The 22,399-nt window shown below is 46.8% G+C and overlaps 1 protein-coding gene across 1 annotated transcript in view; it reads right to left on the bottom strand.

Moving 5' to 3' along the window:
• The window catches only part of Mpp4 (membrane palmitoylated protein 4), a 41,027-nt gene that overhangs the window by 5,160 nt on the left and 13,468 nt on the right, over positions 1 to 22,399 (bottom strand). Inside the window, exons 8-17 of the mRNA XM_028885604.2 lie at positions 22,174 to 22,245; positions 20,493 to 20,689; positions 19,412 to 19,476; positions 16,565 to 16,582; positions 15,072 to 15,110; positions 13,251 to 13,271; positions 9,449 to 9,463; positions 7,169 to 7,210; positions 4,389 to 4,559; positions 3,026 to 3,106 (exon numbers count right to left, since the gene is read on the bottom strand). Of these exons, the coding sequence (XP_028741437.1) occupies positions 3,026 to 3,106; positions 4,389 to 4,559; positions 7,169 to 7,210; positions 9,449 to 9,463; positions 13,251 to 13,271; positions 15,072 to 15,110; positions 16,565 to 16,582; positions 19,412 to 19,476; positions 20,493 to 20,689; positions 22,174 to 22,245 (721 nt within the window). The remainder of the gene's footprint in view (positions 1 to 3,025; positions 3,107 to 4,388; positions 4,560 to 7,168; positions 7,211 to 9,448; positions 9,464 to 13,250; positions 13,272 to 15,071; positions 15,111 to 16,564; positions 16,583 to 19,411; positions 19,477 to 20,492; positions 20,690 to 22,173; positions 22,246 to 22,399) is intronic.

The following is a 22,399-nucleotide window of genomic DNA, read 5'->3' as shown; positions in this document are numbered from 1 at the left end:
CAGGTAATGCTGAACTAAATGTGAGGCCTAAAATGCAAACATGTTCCCTCATGGCAATATCAACAGCATCTTTTGTTTAGATAATATACTTCTGATGATCTCATTTTATCTCTCACACTGCTCTCCAGGTACATTATTATTTTACTGATAAGTAACTGCAAATTTTGGAACAGCACTTTGTTCACATTCATAAGACTAATGCTTCCTCCCAGACTGCTTTTTATTACACCAGATTGTCTCAGATTTGAAAGACAGAGAAAACCCATGGCATTCTGCAGTCTTGGTAATTCATTAATACTAAAGAAAGGGGTTTTGGGGATAAAGAAGGGAAAATTGGCCAAGTCTAGGTTCAATTTGATTCCTTGATGTGGCCTCTTTAATTTAGACTCTTCACTTTTATCTTTCAATGGCATCTGGTACAGAATATATAAGTCCCCCAAAATATGTAAAAGGGATTTATTTATTCAACTAACACATACAATGTGCCTATTACATTCCAGGCATTAGTTTGGGTTCTAGAACTCAAGAACAATACACAATTCTAATTCTGTATCCTACATGCAGTAATGCTTACTATTCCATATTCTCTGTTACAACAACTTCCCCTTGCGAATTAAAAAAAAATCTGTTCTTGCATTCGACAATGTTTAAGGATAAACTACAACGATAAAAATGACATGTAAGTAGCTTGAACCAGACCCCCAACGGTCCCCTCCTAGGGGCTCCGGGAGGAGGTGTCACCGTGGGGTGGTGTTTGCTTTTTCTTTGTCCAGCTCCTCCTTGTACCCTTCGGGTTCTATACCCAGGCAGTTCCTCCTGCCGTTCCTACTGAGGACAAGCAGAACCAGCAACAGCTAAAGCTCCCAAGAGGCAGTGAACTGTGTTAACATGCCAGGATGACTCCTCTGTTGCTCCCGTTGGATGGCCATTTCCTACGGTAGACTCAAGTCTGGACAAGGTGTCCATTTTTAAAATTGTTCAGTTGACTTAAAACAAAACAGAATACAAGCAATTCTTTCTGCTTTTAATGATGGCTACCTGTGCACTTACATGTCTGCATTGTGTGGGTATTTTACCTTTAACTAGACTATTGAAAGTGGTGATACCATTCAAATTTCTCTGTGCGGTTAATGTAAGCCAAACTTGAGAAGCACGGCCTATCAGAAGGGGTCGGTCGCAGGCAAGAAGGCTGGTCTTGCTTCCTTGAGACAAGACCCTTCCACTTTCCTCCCCGTGAAAAAAATCTAACAATTCCCGTGACTCCCTTTCGTTCATTTCTACCTTTCCTCCATCGGTTTTTATCTCTCTAAGGAGAGAGAAGCAAGCAGGAAGGAAGGGGTTCCCACGTGGCTGATCCCAAGGCCTCCAGTTATTCCTTTGACAGACATTTAAACCAGGCTCTTTCTCACTAAACGACTGTTAGATTGTGCTACTGCAGAGCCTGCCGAGCTACCAACAACACCTGGCCATTTCAAAGCCAGTCTCCTTTGTCATCCCTTCCATATCTCAGGCATCTGGAGGTCGACTTCTGGCTTCTTCTACTGAAACTTTCTCTTGCACAGTGCTGTGATAATCCCAGGCTGACTTTTCCCCCACATTATCTACCCAGCTATGACCCTTGCAAAGAATCTCAAGACTTTTACTGTGACAAAGTCTACAAGGGCAGCCTTTCCAAACTCCAGCCGTCATCGGCCACATCCAGGATTTCAATTCTAGTTCTGACAGCAGTCTTGTGCATCCCCGGCATGCAGGGAACACAGAAGAAGTTCTGTCGTCTCCCAGGCTCCTCTGTCTTCCTTGAAGCACCACACAGTCTGCCTTGGAAGCCATCCTCCAGAGTGGCTCTTTCTGATAAAAGGCTCCATGAAGACCCTTACTAACCCCTCCCCGGAGCCTTTCACACACTGATGTGTGCAAGGTGTTTGACAGGTTTTTCTTCTTTTAAAGACTTTCATCTGGGTGCCTCCAACAACCTCAGCCTCCTTTGTCCCACGGTTTACACGTCATTATGAACCTTCCATCTGCCTGAAATGAGGGATCTTAAGCAAGAGCTTCTCTAGTTTACGGCAAAGGAAGTTCTCTGGTATGAGTTTTTAAAACGACTTACTAAAAATTAAACCCTAGTAGAAATACACAATAATGGGGCTGGAGAGGTGGCTCCATGGTTAAGTGCACTGACTGCTCTTCCAGAGGTCCTAAGTTCAATTCCCAGCACTTACATGGTGGCTCACAGCTATTTGTCACTCTAGTTCTAGGGGATCTGACACCCTCACATAGACATACATGCAGGAAAACACATGAAATAAAAATAAAATCATTTAAAAATACACTAATATATTAGAATTGCAGTTTTCCAATGTCTTAAAGCTTAAACACACACACACACAAAGCTCTTCAAAGGCAATAGAGGAAAGTCTGGGAGACTAGTTCTTAGAAGTTAGGGTGCTGGCAGACTAGGGGCCATGAGTAAAAGGAAATAAGAAAAATAAGATTTGAAAAAGCCATAGGCATGTAATAATAGTGCTTAGAAATTTATATAAAATAATATGGAAATATTAAAAGATTTAGATAAAAATAAACAACATAAAGGCCGAGCATAATGCCGGAAAGATAATAAATATTAAATGAATGTTGGCCATTATTACAAATAATATTTCGTAATCTGAATAGTCGTCTATATGACTACTAAGAAAAGGAAGAAAAGAGGCCATGGGGATGCTCATTGGGTGGAGATGCCTGCCACCAAGCCTGACCAGGTTGGATTCTCAGAAGTCATCTTGGCAGAAGGAAAGAACTGACTCCCACTTAAAAAGGGAAAGAAAACTCATCTTTCGAAAGCCCAGTCTTGGACACTACACACTAGTAAATCCACACAGTTATCAAAACAAACATAGGTAGAACTATGTGAGGACGGGTCCTTACGCTTTCACCACAAAGGTGATATGGCATTGGAAAGTGACATCCGTACATCCAGAGACAAAGTTTTACCAAAACATGAGCCACCAGGAAAGAAAGCTCAACCTACGCGGGACAGCGCCTTGAAAACAGCTGGGATTCAGCCCGATGAGCTGTCTTCTCAGTTCGTTGACGCCAACGCCAGAAGGTCCTGAACACAGACAGTCACAGCGGAGATAATTAGAGGTGGGGACACAGGGTTGGGTTCCACAGCCATCCCTCAGTCACCCTGGTGCAGGACCTGGAGAGCCAATGCTGTTCAGGGAAAGTCTGTCGTAACCCTTCTTATGAGTTGGGACAAACCAGAAAACCACTGAGAATTTTCCTGGTGACCCGTGAAGTAACATACCACTCCGACATTCAGAGATGGGGTGTGAAATCACAGGGATCTGTCACCCCAAAAAAGTTCACTACTGTTGATGTTCTGTTCTGAGACCTCACTGGGCCCTTCTTTAAACAAAGTCACAATCAGAATGCATTGCTGTCCTTCAAGGATGCTGTGGCATTTCTAGCAGGTGCTTGAGTGAGCAGTCTCATGTTCCTGGAGGTGGGATTGACTGCCCGGGGCCGAGAACCTGCACAGTTACACAGAGCCCACACGTGGAGTAATGCCCTGCTGCTCTCTCTGCAAATACAAAGGGTCTTATAACTTCATTTCACAGCCTGTACCACAAGTGATGTAGCTGGGGTGGCTGCCAGGCCTGTTTTGTTCTGCGAGGACCCCACTGCTTGCTCACAACTCAATAAGCCACAATGGCAGTGAGTTATCATTTTCTACTGCTTCAGGGAGCCAGCTTCGCAGAGGTCTGGGTCACAAAAGCAGATCACCCAAGCCCTTCCCCGTCAAAACTACATCCAGAAGATTTAGATACTTTTTGTTTTGTTTTTTTCCGAGACAGGGTTTCTCCGTGTAGCTTTGGTGCCTGTCTTGGATCTCGCTCTGCAGACCAGGCTGGCCTCGAACTCACAGAGATCCGCCTGCCTCTGCCTCCCGAGTGCTGGGATTAAAGCCACCACTGCCCGACTTAAACACTTTCTAAAAAAATGGCTAACCACTTCTTGGAGAATGGAATTGAAGGGTGTTTTTCTGGTATGGAGTCATGATGCCGTCTAAGGCATCACCCGTGCTTCTAGACCGAATTCTAAACAGATTTTTAAAAAGTACAGATCAGGTAGAGCCTCATCATATGAAAGCTTGTCAATACACGGGTTCTTACACATCGTGGCCTTCCATGTTCAACTGTAGGTCAAAGAGGAGGCAGAGAAGGCAAAGAAAGCTCGCCTCTGAAAGCTTTTTTATGCACACAAACCCGGCTCTCCGGCTCTCCGGCTCCCCGAACGGGAGAGCGCTGCTTTTACTGTTACTGCAAAAACCAAACATTCTCTCTCCAAGGACAACTGCCCGGGCTGAGTAGAGAGCCTGAGGGCCGTACCCACGAGCACGACGAGGCGGTGCTTGTCTGCCGGCTGCCGCTGGTACCTCGCCACCTCCTCGTAAGAGGCCCCCGCCGGACTGTAGCAGCTGCAGGAGCAACCCATGTTGGCGTGCAGCTGGCTGAAGTGAGACTTCCTGCGGCAGAGGCGCATGCTGCGGCGGAAGCCGGCTGAAGGGGAGGCAATGCACAGAACGTCAGAGGCAGGACAAGACGGACACGGGCCTTGAGAAGCGGATAGTGAGCCGGGTGCAGCGGTGCACACCTGAAATCCCAGCGCTCGAGAGGCAGAGGCAGCGGATCTCTGTGAGTTCGAGACCAGCCTGGTGTACAGAGCGAGATCCAGGATAAGCCACATAATGAGACCTTGTCTCAAAAAACAAAAAACAAATACAAAAAAACCTAAACAAGATAGAAGAAGCAGGTAGTGATGTTCCACGAGGTAACCGTAAGTGGCATCTAGCATCTCTACTGTTAGGTGATAGGGATACAGTGATCCACTAATCCAGGTCATAGTCTCACAAAATTTACAATTCTTGGAGGAGGAAACACAAAACATGAAGAATAAAAGTAAACCCTCAGGAAAAAAAAATGGTGAGAAGTCAGAGGGTGGTGGGCAGTTTATTGGGAAGGGCAGTTCAGTTAAAAGAGAAGAAAAAAAGAAAGAAAGAAAGCCAGCAACGCGGGGTTGGCTGAGTGCGTCAGGGGTGAGCCAAGGCGGTGTCTGCAGGACAGAACGAAAGACAGGAGACAGACAGGAGACAGAGAGGGGGTCGGGAGGGCAGAGAGCTCTGAACAACTACACGGCAGCAGTGATTGACAGGCAGGCGGGGAGAGCCTGAGGAAGGAGCCAAGGCTAGACCACACAGGGCCTTACTGCTGTGCTGGGTGGTGGCTGGTGTGTAAAGAGAAGCCTGGACTATGTTTCTAGAAGATTCCTTCGGTTGCTGTAGAGAGGATGCAACCTGTAAGAGGAGACCAACAGCCTCAGGGAGAGCGGTTAGGAGCTCTGAGGCAGTAGCTCTGAGGCCAGGGTGGAAACACTGGGTAGGCTCCTCATTCCCATTTCTCAGCTGGATACACCAAGACGCAGACAGCTTAGGTGTCTTAGGTAGGATGGTGGCATGGCCTGCAAAGTTAGGTTTTCTGTACCTCGCGAGTAGGTTTCTCCACCAACACAGTAAACCAGATCGGGTGGACTTGGAAAAGTAAAAGAGCAGGTTTATTCTGAGCAAAGGAACTCCCGGGTGGGTTCTCCAGCCCCCAGAGATCGAGGCGGGGGAAGTCACGTGCCGGAACCAAAGCAGGGAGCTTAAATACCCTGTAGGCCAGGGGTGATGTCCTCCGTAAGCTGGGCCTGTGCCCAAGTATGGGACACCTCAGGCAGGGACTTGGGCAGCTGGGGACCTCAGGGTTGGAACGGCCCACAGTCGCCAAGAATATGGAACTGGGCTTTTTTTTTTTTTTTTTTTTTTTTTTTTTGGTTTTTCGAGACAGGGTTTCTCTGTGTAGCTTTGCGCCTTTCCTGGGACTCACTTGGTAGCCCAGGCTGGCCTCGAACTCACAAAGATCCGCCTGCCTCTGCCTCCTGAGTGCTGGGATTAAAGGCGTGCGCCACCACCGCCTGGCTCGAAACTGGGCTTTTTGACAGCTCTTCTCCGTTAGAGATTCAAGGAGAGGGCAGGGTTTGGAGAGAGGAAAAAAAATGGGGCCCTCCAGGCCAAGCAGGAGTGAGCTGGAGATTCCAGCCGAACAAGACCCCCTAATCATGATTCCTGCCACAGAATCAAGCGCCTTTTTGGAATTTCCACAGCTGTTTGCAGGTCCTCTCTGAAGGTAAAGCTAGAAACCGTATGTGCATTTATAGATACACAAACACATTTATATTTTGTATCAATCTCTACTGAAAACTACGGGGGGGGGGGGCACCCGCCCCTACAATATAAATGCTACACTACAGTTCTCACTGTAGACTTTCTTCTCATTTGCAGCTCCCTTCTCAGCCCTGGCTCTGACTGTCCTCAACACACTCACTTATATCAACAACAGCCCGGGGGGTCACCTCGGCCAAGGTTGTGGGGTATCCGAGTGAGCCTGCAGATAACAGCTGCTTCCACTGTCTCCTCTGGCATGAGCGCTGTGCCAGGCCACCGCCGTCCAAGGACTCCCTCCCGGTCCTGCTCAGGCTCCTTATCCACAACCTTTGTGCAGCCGCTTACTCTGCCCAGCCTCACTTAACAGCATTGAGATCGATAATTCTGGAAGCAAGGCGCAGAGGCAGGTGCTTATGTCTTACGCTCCTCCAACAATCCCAAAGTGCGCCCAGGCTTGGGGCCAACATTCTAGATTTCAGACTGCAGCTCTGTGCCTCTCCCCCGCCTGGTGAAAAAGGGGGTCCAGGGTGGATTTAATTGGGGAGGCCGGCTCCTTTACAGAGCTCTGCTCAGGTGACAGATTCTAGAAATTTGGACATAAAAGCTGGCTTTAGTAGCCATGAAACTGTCTCTTTAGAGTAAGACAGATAGGCTATAGAACAGTCTAGGGGGAAAAAATAAGCAGATGTGTGTCTGACAAATAATTAAAAAGATATCCAGTGAAATTAGATAATAACAATGAGTAATCAATAGAACAGATTATGGATGAGGAAAAGCAGACAGAGGGAAGTCAGAACAAACAGCTTGGAGAGATTCCTCAAACGGCAGCTTTCCGCAAAGACGTCCGGATAGAGGGAAGAGCACTTAAAAGCAACAGACACACACCTCTTACCAGCCGACACCTACCAATAAAGAACTTCTGGCCGTTGCCAACAAACTCCTCTTTAGCTGGAACACAGAGAACGGAGAACACGTGAGGACCAGACAGTAGTACGACCAGCAGAGGCATGGCCTCGTCTTCTGGGTGACGCTCAGGTGACGCTCTCTAGGGGTGGCATTACCCTTGGGCAGCATTCTAGAATGTTCTCTGAACTCCCCCACCCCACCCCACCCCCCGCTGCTCTTATGTACTCTCTTTAGCACTGCATTTTAGGATTTGTCTAGAATGACTGAGACTAGACAACTATTTTAGGCTTGATTAAAGTTGTGAAAAAGAAGCTGAACACGGCACACACTGATAATCCCAACCCTCACGAGGCTACAACAGGAGGACTACAATTTTGTGTCAAACTTGAGCTTTATATTGAGAACTTGTCTTAAAAAAACAAAAACAAAAAACAAAACAAAAACCAAGATACTGAGTTATAGTAAAAACATAAATATTGGTTATACATTTTCAAACACATCCTACACAATCTGATGTCACGAAAATAAGAAACAAGCTGACTTTAGCTTTTACCTGAAGACAGTGGTCTTGTGGGCCCTGTAGTAACGTTGTTGAAGTGGTTTTGATGAAAATGACTAGTACAGGCCCATAGGGAGTGGCACTATTGGAAGGTGTGGCCTTATTGGACGAGGTGTGTCACTGGGGGTGGGTTTTGAGGCTTCAGATGCTTGAGCCAGGCCCAGTGTCTCTCTCTCTACCTGCTGCTGCTGATCCAGATGTAGAACTCTCAGCTCCTCTCCAGCACCACATCTGCCTGCACGCTGCCATGTTTCCCACCATGATGATAATGGACTGAACCTCTGAACTGTAAGCCAGACCCAATTACGTGTTTTCCTTTATGAGAGTTGCTGTGGTTGTGGTATCCCTTTACAGCAACAGACACCCTGACTAAGACAGCTGTGACAGACAGTTTAAATTGTCAATATGAGACATAGAGTCACCCGGGAAGAAGAACTCAGTCGGGAACTGTCAAGATCATCCAGGCCTGTGGGCACATCTGTGGAGACTATCTTCGTTACACTAACTGAGGTGAGGAAACCCACCCACTTGGGGCAACAGTCCCCCCTGGTTTGGGTCTCAGACTACATAAGGATGGAGAACGTGATCTGAGCACACACATGTATTTTCTCTCTGCCCTCGACGGTGGCTGTGACTAGACGCTTGAAGTTCCTGCCTCAACTTCCCCACAGTGATACACTGCAATGTAGAACTGTAAGCTAAACAGGCCCTTTCTCCCTGAAGCTGCTTCTGTAAAAAAACATTTTCTCACAGAAATAGGCAGCTAGGGCAGAGATGTTACTGGGTCTTCATTTCCTCCCGTAAAAAGTGGTTTGTTCATTTTCTAAAAAGCAGCCCTTGCTCTGGGGTGGCCAGGAACACCCGAGACAAAGGAGGGGAGATGCCCAGCCCCCACAGCCTCCAGGGCTGGTTCGGGCTCCTGTTTCTGCTTCTCCTTGGAACTCAGAAATAAACTCTAGGAAATCTTATAAAAGCCAGTTTCAAGTTATTTTTATTTAAACCCCTGTCAATTTAAACAGATCTGTTTTGATTACTGATATAATGAACATCGAGCATTTGTTCATAGGATGAACTCACAGAGACAACCTTCTTTTTAAGAATTGTTTTGTTTGTTACGACAAGGCCTCAGGTAGTCTAGGCTGGCATCAAATTTGCCATGTAGCTGAGGGTGACCTTGAACTCGTGATCCTCTTGCTGCCACCACCCAAGTGCTGAAATTATACGCATATGCTACTGTCCCTGGCCTTAAGAATGCATTTTAAAATACAAAGAAAACCTCAGGGGCTGGGGAAATGGTCCCACGGGGAAGAGAGCCCCCTGCTCTTCCAGAGGACTTGTGTTCCCAGCACCTATGTGGGTGGCCCACAACCACCTGTAACTCCAGCACCAAGGGATTTGACGCCCTCTTCTGGCCTCCACAAGCACCCATGTATACATGGCATACACTCACACAAGCACATACACACAAATAAAAATTAATCCCATCTCCTAGTGACTAGTCACATTTTTCTACGTTATGTGGACACGTTCACAAGGAAATCTCACTAACGTGGATTCACAAAGCTTCATCGCCTTCATCGCTCATTTAAAATGTTTTCTATGACACCGACTAGTTATTGACCTGACCTTTAAAAAAGTCATCTCTTCTTGAAAGTTATGAGGCGAAAGACCTCGGGCGTAGCACTACGTGGTACACGCAGGAGATAAAAATGAACACTTACCTTCTGCAAGTTCCTCTGGATAGTAGAGCAAGTGCAGAAAGGAATGTGAAAAATGAATCTTGCAAAGACCGAGTTGACCATTAAACAAATGTGAACGACGCCGCAGGGAAGATGATGTGTCACCACGTCATCGGCAAGGCAGATGAAAGCCACACTGTTGGGACTCAGAAACCTACGCGATCTGACTCTACCGTCGGGGGACAGTAATTTGTCCTGCAAGTTGTGTATCAACACTGTCCCTGAAGGTGGTGTTCATTCATGAAGACTACTGATTGGCACAAAACTGTACTTGAAAGAAAGAATAGGAAGGCAATGGCCTTTAGTCTTCTCTCTCCTCTCCCACAGCCATATTGCCACATTCCTGGGAAGGGTGTTAGTTAGGCAGATGGGCAGACTCTACGCCGGCCTGACGTCATCATCCCTCCACCCTGGCTGGCCTAACACACACACACACACACACACACACACACACACACACACACACACACCACACTTTCTTTTCCAGCTGGTCCTGTGAAACTGAGGTGGCGGGGTGGGGTGCTGTCTGAACACAGAGCAAATTGTTTGGGTATTTTTGCTTGTTGTTATATAGACATATTCAAGTGGCTGGATTTTCTGCTGCTGTTGATACATGCTTTTTCTAGTTAAATAGGCTGTATCACTGCCCCCTGGAGAGAGTCAAGAAGGTCACATTATAGTTCACTCAGAGGCAGAGGCAGAAACCGAAGAGCCGTAACTAGCCACTAAGTTGTCCAGGAACAGGAGTCTCACGAATGACTGCCAAGGGTTATCTGCTTAGAAAACATGCCAGCTGGGCATGGCGACTCCTTAATTGAGCTCTTAAGAGAGCCAACTTGAAAAGCATTCTTGAGAGCTCTGTGTTAGCTGCGTGCTTTCCTTGGACGTGCTGGTCTTAGAAAGCCAGCAGCTGGCCACCCCTGTAAATGATTTCATAACCGCAGCATCAGCTAACGCCCATGTAGTGCTCACTGTACGCTCCGCTCTGTTCTGAACGCCCTACTTGTGGAGAGTGTTGCTCATTTTAGAGATGTGGAACCTGATGGCCAAGGAGGTGGAGGGCCACAGAGCCCACGGTCATACCTGGATCATGTGGCTCCAGTTTACAGTGTGCCCACTCCAAGCCTCTCCTTTCACAGACCCTGTGAATATCTCTGGGTCTCGGGTATCACTTTGGAGGGCAGAGCATTTTCCAGGAAAAATGATGAGATGACCAGAACAAAGAAGGATGAGTATAATCTAAAAATATTCATATGAAGCCAACCATAAACTTTGAGCCAAGTACAGAAAATTAAATTATCCATAATGGGCCAACCATCTCATGGAAAACAGGCATTTAGAAAAGAAAAAAAAAACATTAGTAAATAAATAAGTTAAATGATTCACAACTTCATCTGTCTTCATGCGTCTTTAGTGATGAATACTATAGTGACCTCTCTATACTTTTTTTTAAAAAAAAGATTTACTTACTTATGTACATGAATGCTTGTCTGCATGTATGCATGTGTACCTTGTACATGGCTATAGCACGTGAAAGCCAGAAGAGGGCACCAGATCTCCTAGAGCTGGAGTTACAGATGGTTGTGAGTCACCATATGGGTGATGGGGATTGAACGCAGGTCCTCTGCAAGAGCAGCCAGTGCTCTTAACCACTCGGCCATCTCTCTGGCTCCAGATCTCTCTATGTGTAGGAAATGAATTCATAGGAGAAATAATCTATCACACATCTAATTATAAAAGATTGATACAATGTCTTGACTCTATTGTCAAGGATATTTTTTAACAAAGCCATTCATATTTGAAAAGTATATATATCAAATATAAATTCTTCGGCATAATTTTTCCAGCAGATAGAAGAAACTACTAGACACTGATATCTACTTCACATGACGAAGCACTGGTTTTAAAAGAAGTGTGAGGACCAGTGGATATTCCTTATAGAAGTGCAGAAGAGCACAGAGCCAAGGGGTGGGTGAACTTTGACATTCAAGTGTCCTGCTGAGTGATGATGGCTAGTTTATGTACACGTGGTAAAAGGGGGAGCTGCCTCCATTAAAGTAGAGACAACACACCAAAAACTGTAGAGACTGATGAGACAGGAAAACTGAGAATCAAGTTAATAGCACACCCGGACAGGGTGCCCATTTAAACACAGAAACCAGTTACACTATAGGATCTAGTCTGCTACGAATGAAGTCAATGGTATTTTGAAAAATAGATCATGGAAAGTGCCTTAATTATTACAAGTAATCTATTAACCAAAAAAAGAAAGAAAGCTTATTCTTCCTAAACACTGGACTTCCCATCCTCTTTGCTGTCCATGTGGACTAGAGTGTGGAAAATTAAGGCTTCAGTAGCTACAAGGCAATGTCTTGATTCTGAGAAACCAGAATGGCTGCCTTCTTTGTGTGAGTGTGTGAGCATGAGTGTGAGTGTGTGAGCACGAATGTGTGAGTGTGTGTGAGTATGAGTGTGTGAGAATGAGTGTGAGTGTGTGAGCATGAGTGTGTGTGTGTGTGTGTGTGTGTATGCAGGTGCAGGCACACATTCTTGAGAGGGAGCATGTGTGCCACAGTCACGTGGGGAAGTGTGAGTACAAGCTGAGGTGCGTGTTCTCACCTTCCACCCTGTCTGGAGCCATCTCTTGGTTACCCTGCACTTGTCTGTGCCAGGCTAGCTGGCCTGCAAGCTTCGGGGGAGTCTCTTGTCACTGCCTCACATTTCCACACAGGAGCACTCTGATTACAGAGGCACACCACCGTGCCTGGCTTTACTTGGGCTATAGGGATTCAAACTTAGGTCCTCGTACTTACTCGGCAAGGTCTTTATCCACGGAGTCATCCCCCCCCCCCCCCCGCCGCCTTCTATACACATGGACTATAAACGTTTACATCGCTATCATGTATTAAAGGGACACTTATCTGTAACTGCAATTATTGCTGCCCAGTGGGCACACATGTGGGTCTAGAGACAGCCCTCTATGGTGCGGGATGGTTGATACACGGCAGGACACTGGCATTCCTAATCCGACCAGTCAGAGGATGCTACTACTCTCAATGGATGCAACAATCAAGAAGTGCCCCACGGAAATCCAGCTGCATCCTCCTCTAGGACAGCCCTGGTCCTGTGAGAAGCAACTGGGTAGGTGAAAATTACAGTATTTCATAAATAAATACAGTTTCAGTTCTGCTGTGGATATCACTCTGTATAAATAAAATGCTAATTGGCCAGTAGCCAGGCAGGAAGTATAGGCGGGACAAGCAGAGAAGAGAATTCTGGGAACAGGAAGGCTGAGCCAGAGAGACACTGCCAGACGCTGCCATGAGAAGATACCGGTAAGCCACGAGTCATGTGGCAAAGTATAGATTAATAGAAATGGGTTAATTTAAGATAGAAGAACTAGATAACAAGAAGCCTGCCATGACCATACAGTTTGTAAGCAATATAAGTCTCTGTGTGTTTACTTGGTTGGGTCTAAGTGGCTGCAGGACTGGCAGGTGAGAGTGATTTGTCCTGACCGTGGGCCAGGCAGAACCAGGAAAACTCTAGCTACACAGTTCTTATCTGAAGTCTGAAACAAATTTGGAGATATGCATAGGTAATAAAAAGCTACTGTAGTGAGACAAATGAACCTGGCTATCATCTCACATGGTTTTAGATCTTTATTATTTTACTGTCTCATTTAAACAATTACTGTGTTATATTTCTAAATATGTTTAAGTTATACCAAAACATAGAATATACATTTAAAAGTTAGTACTAAATGTGCATTTTTTTAACTTACCCGATTCAAAAGTTTCCTCATCTGTGGTGTTCAGTGGAGATGAAAAGCAAAATGATCATTACATGACTGTCCTCAGCAAGTCTACATTTTAGCAGGGTAAGCCTGCTCCATGCTTCTGCCCATGCACTACCTTTAAAGTGTCTGTATTAGATCAAGATCAAGTCAGTGTTAGCTGTATGGCATACATATGTCTTAAATGACTTAAATGACTGCATTCAGTAGTTGGGCTATAGTAACCACGAGGGATGCAGCATTAAATAAAGAAATAAAATAATGGGAGAGAAGAAAATAAATGTAAAAAGTGGAACACCATAGGCAACTCCTCCAGACCGCTGGATGTGGTGCACAGACTGCTCCAGGGGTCAGCGGGGTAGGAGATGTGTACATTCCCTGCAGAGTCAAGGTCTCCCCGCCAGAGGGCATATGAGGGAGAGTGAACTAAAGAATGGCTGGCTTGAGGAGGCTTGTTCAAGTGATGAGATAAACCAACCTCAGTAGTTAGAACAACTTTTGCTATTCTCATAAACTTATGTATTTAGTACTGTATTGAGAGAGGGGAGAGATGCAGAGAAAGAGAGCACTGTGAAAGGATGTGCGCTTCTGTGTTTGGGGGAAAGGCATCGGGAAGGCAGGGAGAAGAACACACCCCACTGTTTTTATCTGCAAAGAGTATGTTTGGAGGGATACTGCAGGTGACCGAGGGCAGGCCAGGCGGCTCAGCAGGTAAAAGAAGTTGCTTGCACAAGCGTGGCAATCTGGGTTTGAACCCTGGAACCCAGTTAAGGCTGAAAGGAAAGAACTCATCCCAAAAGTTGTCCTTTGGCCCCCTACACACACCTCCACCTCCACCAGCCCATCATCATCATCATCATTTTAAAAAGGGAAATGGAGCAAGAGAACACACAGAGAGGAACTTCTAACTGACTGTGCTTTTGTGAATTTTGAACTATGTCAATATATTCATTAACAGAATATAATTTAAACTTTACAAAGGAAATTAATAGTACCTCAAGTTTAAAAAAAAGATTATGGATCCTGTTTTTTTTTTAAAAGTGCACATATTAGTCTGCAACTAGTCTCAGAAATATATACATGAATCTTTCAAAAACAATTCTTTCATTTCTAAACACTAGAATAGTCCATGACGTCAAGACAAAGTCATCCATTAGAGAGGGGTATGATGGCTCATACTTATAATCCGTGCACCCAGGAGGCTGAGTCATGAGGATTGCTGAGCGGTAGAGGCCAGCCTAGACTGGGTAGTGAGCACCAGGCCAGCCTGAGTTACAGAGTGAGAGCCTGTCTCAAAAGAAAAAGCAAACAAGCCCACCTATCAGACCAATGCCTCTCCAACCGGTTTCCTCGCAAAACCTAGTGGCTCATGAGCCGGTCCTTGTACCACTGCTGAATTTGAGAAAAATCTCTCCAGATTTTACAAAAACCATTAAGTACAGAAATAGAGCCCACTTCTATCTGCCCAGACTAGAATCATTAAATGTAATAACAAAAGCATATTTTGCATTTTAAATCTTTGGTATCACGCTCTTTTCATCTACTCCACAAGGAGCGTGGGCGTCTCGTTGTCCCGCCACCTCACTGGCTATCTCTGTTCTGAGATCAACTCCAGGATGGAACCCTGGAGACACCCCCCAGCTTCGCCTCTCCTTCCAAGTGTAGAGCCACAGTAAAGGCACACGGATGGGCTCATTTTACACGTCTTCCAGAGGAAGGGACTGGTAGCCCCTTGACACCTCTGCATCTGGTCATCTGGAGCTGAGGTGCTTCCCGTTTCGGTGGTGACTCAATCGGGGGAAATGTTACCTGCTTCCACGCACTTCTCGTCGATCCTCATGTTATCTTCTAGAAGAGAACAGAGGCGGGGACTTAAAACTTAAGACGGGCCCACATTCAAACCAAAACCCTGTTGAGGAGATGTCAATCAAACTCAGACCACCTTTCAGTATTACCCTAGAACTACTGCTCACTGGGAGAGATAAAACTAATTCTACTGCATCAGAGAGGGGGAAATGCATGTTGTGAACAACAGGACACAAAACGGTACAACTTAGGTAGCATTGGCTTGTGTTCATGGTGCCCGAGGAAGCGTGCAGCCTGCTGGGAAAGGCATCAACAGCGCCACCTAGTGCGGATCCTGAATACTACAGTGCTGACCGGCCGGGCAAGTGGCCCCCACTGATGCCAATTACTTTCTGATTGGATCTGAAGCCTGTTCCACGAAAAGAAATGCAAAACAGATATTGACAACCTGGACCAAACCTATGGCTTGGATGTCATAGGCCCTAGGGCATAATTTACTATTGATATGTGGCCAAACTACCTTCTAAATATTTATGCTTGCACCCTAAGACTAGTGCTGTAGCCATCTTGGCCAGAGAAACTTCTTGCAGTGGACAACACTTAATATAGACTCTCATACTGGTCAAAAGGCAAAGGCTACTTCCTTCACTGCAGCTGAGAGGGAGACAGAGACAGAGAGAGTGAAAAGAGAGACCAGACAAACAGGAAGAGATGTGTGTGTGTGTGTGTGTGTGTGAGAGAGAGAGAGAGAGAGAGAGAGAGAGAGAGAGAGAGAGAGAGAGAGAGAGAGAGAGAGAGAGAATGAACAAGAACAAATGGAAAGATAATCCCCAAAGGTCCCATTTAGCCCCCAACACAGGCCTCCAGATGGAAGTGTGAATCTCCAGACCACCTACCTGTTTTCAATTTCAGACACGCATTCTTTTCTTCTGAACCTCAGTTTTTCTTTTTCTTTTTCTTTTTTTTTTTTTTGGTGTTTTTTTGTTTGTTTGTTGTTTTTTTTTTTCGAGACAGGGTTTCTCTGTGTAGCTTTGCGCCTTTCCTGGGACTTACTTGGTAGCCCAGGCTGGCCTCGAACTCATAGAGATCTGCCTGCCTCTGCCTCCCGAGTGCTGGGATTAAAGGCGTGCGCCACCACCGCCCAGCTTCTGAACCTCAGTTTTTCATACATAGTATGAGAATAATAATAACCTCCCTACAATGTCACGAAATTTGTATAAAACGGTTGAAGCGAAGCCTGCTGGACTCTTACCTCCCACTGAGCTGTTCTTGCCCTGTGCTCTGTGAGACTCGAGGGCTCTAACAGGAGGTATAAACATCACGTCACCCTCCTTGATCCTCAGATCAGGATAATTACCTGCCTTGTGCTAACATGCTACCAAATACGCAGGGAAAGCCTCACATAGCTGAGTGGAATGGAAATGAATTTTGAAGATTAGGGGAAATTCCTACGAGTATTTGGAGGTAAGGGTGTTTTCCTGAACCCCATTTCTTACCTTCTTCCATAGGAAATGCTGGAGACAGGGAGAAAAGGAATAGTGGTTCATATTCTTGTGTTTTTTCAGATTAACTTACAGTAAAAAAGGCAAAGCATCACCATTGCAACTGGCATTCTGGGATTCATGGAGACACCTGATGACTGCCCTTCAGAAATGAATACGTGTTTAGAATGGCTGGAAAGGGCACTACATGCCTTCTCAACATGCCCTGTAGGAGTCATGTTCTTCTCAAGTCTGAGTTAGCACAGCATATGGTAGGAACTCAACTCTAGCATGGAAGGAAGGGAGAGAGTAGGGGAGGAGAGGAAGGGAGAGCATGAAACAGGATGACAATAAATGCATTACGGTAAACAACTTTTTACTAATCATGCATGGCCTAACACGGGACTAGAATGCTCAAAAACTTGGTTAATTAGATGGTCTATTCCTTCACTAGCAGCCTGTCCATGACACGTGTTTCTACGTGGTAAGATTTACACAGAGGGGGAAAAAGAAGAGCATTTACCACAGCATCATGCATGGCAGCTGAAAGAACTGACCTAGTAGTTTGGGGGCCATGATGTGCTCCGTCAGAAGCATTCCTTAAGAAACATGATCCTGCCGGGCGGTGGTGGCGCACACCTTTAATCCCAGCACTTGGGAGGCAGAGGCAGGCGGATCTCTGTGAGTTCGAGGCCAGCCTGGGCTACCAAGTGAGTCCCAGGAAAGGTGCAAAGCTACACAGAGAAACCCTGTCTCGAAAAACCAAAAAAAAAAAAAGAAACATGATCCTGTAAGGCAATGGCTCTGGCCCGGGCTTCCACACTCGGGGCTGGGTGCCAGCACTGACAGAGCCAGCTTTCTATGTGGACTTCTAAAAATATGTACCGTAAATCACACTTAGGACACACAGGCAGACTGCATGTCAACCTCTGGTCATACTCGTTACCAGATACTAAGAAACCAACAGCATCTCCATGATTCTTTGAATGAAACAGGAGAGTGAACTAAAGGACGCTTTCCATCTATACCCGTTAATTCTTTTCAAAATAAAACATCACTGGGAAGATGATGATGTGAAATGCTTCTGAAGAGAAGGTAAGAGAAGAAACAGTGGCATTAGAGCATTTGCTGTGGCGTGTAGACACGCGTCTGTAACTGATAGACAAGTTAACAGTGTCAGGGAGAAGCACCGCATGGATGTTTCCTCTGTGAGCTGAGTCAGTGCACGCTCCTAATCCAATGCTTGGGAGGTGGAGGCAGGAGGATCAGGAATTAAAGTCGTCTTCAGGCACACAGCCAGTTCTGGGCCAGCTTAGGCTGCATGAGACACTGGGAGGGGGGGAGCAAAGAAGAGAAAAAGAAAAACCTATTCATGGGCATTATGACATTTTTTTCAATACAAAATCAAAGAAAAACAATCTTTGGCTTGAAAACTGGAAAACAACAAACAGGAAGTCATGCCATTTGCAAATCTGTGATACTGGTGTTGCTGTCGGTGGGTGTACATGGAGTCTCCTCTGTGTGTTCTATGTCCCATCTCTCCCCAGCCTGAACCCCTACAGAGCCTGCCAGAGGGCCATTTCTGAAGGCCCCACTCAGCAGGCTCCGGTGAGCTCTGCTGTCTGTCAGCCTGCCTTGGCCACTCTCTCCCACTGCCCTCAGCTTCATTAAGAGGGCCTTCGGCAGTTTGCAGGCACTTACAGCCGAGGATCCCTTCCTGACCCCTCCCCTTCTGTTTGAAGAGCCCTGAATAAAGACCACACTGAGTTTCTTGAGTGGTAACTCAGTCTCGTATTTAGTCATAAAGGCCCAGGACTGGGGCTGGGGACTTTACCTAGAGAGAGAGCGCTTACTCAGTGCATCAAGTCCTAGGTCCAATCTACAGTAGGAAAAAGAAAGGGAGTGGGGGCTGGAGAGACGGCCTGAGTTCCGGGCACTGGCTGCTCTTCCAGGGGACCTGGGTTTGGTCCCCAGCACCCACACGGAGGCTCACAACTCTCTGTAACTCCAGTCCCAAGGATCCTGACGCCCTCTTCTGGCCTCCTGGGGCACTGCATGCATGTGGTGCACAGACATTCCTGCGGGCAAACCACGCCCCCAAACACACACGGTAACAATAAGAAAATACATCGTAATATTAAAAAAGGAAAGACACAGAGGGAGATCGCGCAGGTACACAGCCACAGGCGTGTGTCCAGGTACGACACCCACATTGTTGCAGGGGTCTTGGAGGACTTGAAGTTGGGGGGAAGTGACGAGGCTGTGTCTGGCTTGTGCTGGCTGGTTTTGTCAGCTCAACATAAACATATCTGGGAGGAGGAACTCCTGTTGAGAGGACGCCTCCATCAGACTGACAAGTCTGTTGGGGTATTGTCTCGATTAATGGTTGATGGGGGAGGGCCCAGCTCACTGTGGGTGGTACCATCCCTAGGCTGGCGGTCCTGGATTGTAGAAGAAAGTGCACACTGAACAAGCCCAGTAAAGAGCCAACCGGTACACAGTGTTCCTCCTCTGCTTCAGTACCTGCCTCCAGGTTCCTCTCTGACTTCCTTCGATGATGGACTATGATGTGGAAGTATAAGCCAGATAAACCCTTTCCTCCCCAAGTCACTTCTGGTCACGGTGTTTATCACCGCAATAAAAATGTTAAGACTCCTTTTTGTCAGCTGAAAACTGAAGGAAGGAAAGCCTACGGTAGGATTTCTGATGGCTGGTGGGGGGGGGGAATCTTGGGATCTTGGGACAGTAAGAATATTTAAGCCCCTCTCTCGGGCAGAATGCTAGCCTGAGACAGGGAGCAGCTCTCTTGGATGTCCACGCGGAGCTGGAGGTCTCTGCACACACTCACATACTCACATTCGCATCGGGTGGATTTGAGGCAGGTGTGAGGCTGGTACGGCTGAGACCACCAGAATTCCCGCTGCCTCCTAGGCAGAAAGAGAGCAGAGACAGGCTGACTTTGCGGGTTCTCTCGGGGCGTGGCGCTGAGCATGCATTTCAGAAGAGACAGAAAGATGTCATCTGGCTCCAGCACAGCATGGGCGACTCTATTCCACTGAGCCTGAGACAGAGGCTGTACCGGATTCCCACCAATGTTTCCAGAAAAGACCCTTCCTTTCCTTTAAGAGTCCCCCTTTGGAATGTCATTTCCCATTCTTCCTGACGGCTCCTGTCCTCTCAACACTAGCTGTAATTCTGGATGGTTTTAAGCAGGCAAATGTTCCTTCTAACACCTGGGCCTCTTGAGGGTTTTGATCTTTTTTTCCCCCCCAAGACAGGGTTTGTCTGTGTATCCCTGGCTGTCCTGGATCTCGATCTGTAGCCCAGGCTGGCCTCGAACTCACAGAGATCCGCCTGCCTCTGCCTCCTGAGTGCTGGGATTAAAGGCGCGCGCCACCACCCCATGGGGTCTTGATCTTATACCCGGCAGCCTTAGGCTCATCCTTCCTCTACCACTGCCTCCCACGGCCACGCCCCGGGGCTGTGCCCTCCCAACAGCTGCAAACTCTCCAGGATTTCATTTCTCACGCCTCTTATTCCTGCCAACACCTCCACCGTCACATTCTCAGTAATCTGCTGATTCTATAATCCATTAATCTTACTTCATATCCCAGTCAACTCCCAAAGGCCTTGCCTTTTAGTACTGTTGCTCTGGGGATTACATTTCACCACATAAACGGGGGCTTGGGTCAACATATTCAGACCATACACATTTTAAAGTTTAATTTAGCCTCACAAGCGCGTTTCTATCCCTTCTAGCTGATATAAGTATCCTGGTCCCCTGAGTGTTTAAGAAGCTGAAAGTCTATCTGTAAATTGACGCTTTGGTTTTTATAAACTTTGGGTCTATGTTCTTCCACCTGCTTGTGTCTTTGTCACATATTCAGACACTTGGTGTCCCAAGCACTGCCTGATGGCCTAATTCTGACGCCAGGTCACCCACCTCTTCAGCAGGTGGTCAGAAGGGATTAGTCCGGCACAGACGGCCAGGTCTGAGATTTTCCGGGCCTGCCACCAGAGGGCATCGTTCTGGTCCACAATCTGTAGAATGTCTCCTTTCAGGAAAGGCAATCCGGCATCCATGCAGGGGATGTCAGGATCCTCCTGGGGCCAGTAATCAATCATGGCACGAACATAAACCTGACAGCAGGTGCAGAAAGGCTCTGTCAGAGGGACACTTGCCCGAGAACCACCCCAACTAAACCATCGGCCCACTCCTCGGCCCGCAGCTCTCATCTTTCTTGTCTACCCTCACCATAAACGAGAGTCGCTCTTCTAAACTAAATGGTGGAGGAAGAGGGTTGCTGTTGGTGTCTTGGTCACAGGACATAGAGAAATCAGGCCGGAAGCTTCCTCCCTGCTAGCTAGCTGCTGGGGAGGAATTGTCATCCATAGCTTTACTTATCCGTGGACCTGTATGTAGTAATAGCAGCCAGCCAGGCACAGTGAGATCTTCGATGCGGCAGTGGCAAGTCTGTTATGGCCACCACCAACCACATTCCAGCAGGATGTGATGCTCACTCCATAGAGAGAACCCACATTCAGTGCTGTAAACACTGTCAAAAGTCTGCGGCTGAGCAGGTCCTAGGTCCTAGCGGGAAGCCATTGCTGACATTCTGCTAAACGGGCATGATGTGGCTGTCCAGTTGCTTCCCCAATAACTGTGCTTAAACCCATCGATCGGTGCTGCTGTCCGCTCTGGTCAGAGAAGTTTCTTTGTGGAGCGGCTAGCAGCTACTGCAAAGACTCTTAAGTGGTCAGAGTACCGAGACTAGATGCTTATTGAATGAATGGCCACAGATGGGACATCTTTCTTATCTACCCCACAGCTCAGAGAGCGCTGTAGATGGGCGGAAATAATGTAGGAGCTGGAGGAAGTGGGAGAGGTGGTGTGGATACCGACTCAGAGACAAAACAAGCTGTCGCACTCTTGAACTCACAGCCGCTGTGATCACCTACATGACTGGGCAGGTCAACACCCTGTCAGAGGGCTCATGGTGTCCCCTCCCCTCCCCCTCGGGGTTTATAAACAGTCAATGGTTGATGGGAAGATTGAGACACTTGCTTCAGTTTTAACAACTCCACTAAATCTCATTGACACGCACAGAGACAGAGACACATACACACACACACACACACACACACACACACGCACACACACAGAGGACACACAGATATGAAGGTAGAAATGGTGTTAGTTGGGAAGATAAAGAAGATAAATGGGAGTGGAACATGAGCGAGTAATAAGACAGATTAAATATGATCAAAATACATTATATATATATATATATATATATATATTATGTCTGAAATGTCATAGTGAAACCCATTATTGTAGATGTTAACAGATGCTATAAAACATTTTAAAATGTGTTGTAGCATCCCTTAGCTCTGACACACTTTTGTTCAGATTTTCACCGTTTTTGAGGCCGCATCTCAACTTCACGGTGTCGCACCCCATTGCTGTCTGTGTTCCTTTACCCATTCCCCATTTCAGGTCATCAGCACCGAGAAACACCCAGAACACTGAACCCTTGTCCCAAACAGTCTAGTGGACAGGACCGTTACACAGCACACCTAGGAACCGTCATTGTGTGGGAGGCGGAAAGGCGGGAAGTTCTTACCATCTGCTGGCTGCTCACAGGAGGGGCGGACACCGGGACCACCTTGAACATGATCGTACCACAAGACAGAGTCTAGAAGACAGCAAAGAGGAAGGATGGCAAAGCATGGGCTCCGCGGTGCAGAGACAGAGGAATGTCTGAATGTGTCCAGGTCTAAGGACAACATTCACCACAGCCACCATCACCACCCAGAAATGGGAACTGGGAGGCACTTGACCTCTGTATC

This window comes from Peromyscus leucopus, chromosome 13, assembly GCF_004664715.2.
Source record: "Peromyscus leucopus breed LL Stock chromosome 13, UCI_PerLeu_2.1, whole genome shotgun sequence".
Classification (NCBI taxonomy): domain Eukaryota; kingdom Metazoa; phylum Chordata; class Mammalia; order Rodentia; family Cricetidae; genus Peromyscus; species Peromyscus leucopus.
Note: the sequence above shows the minus strand (reverse complement) of the source record. Positions and strands in the feature narration are given on the sequence as shown.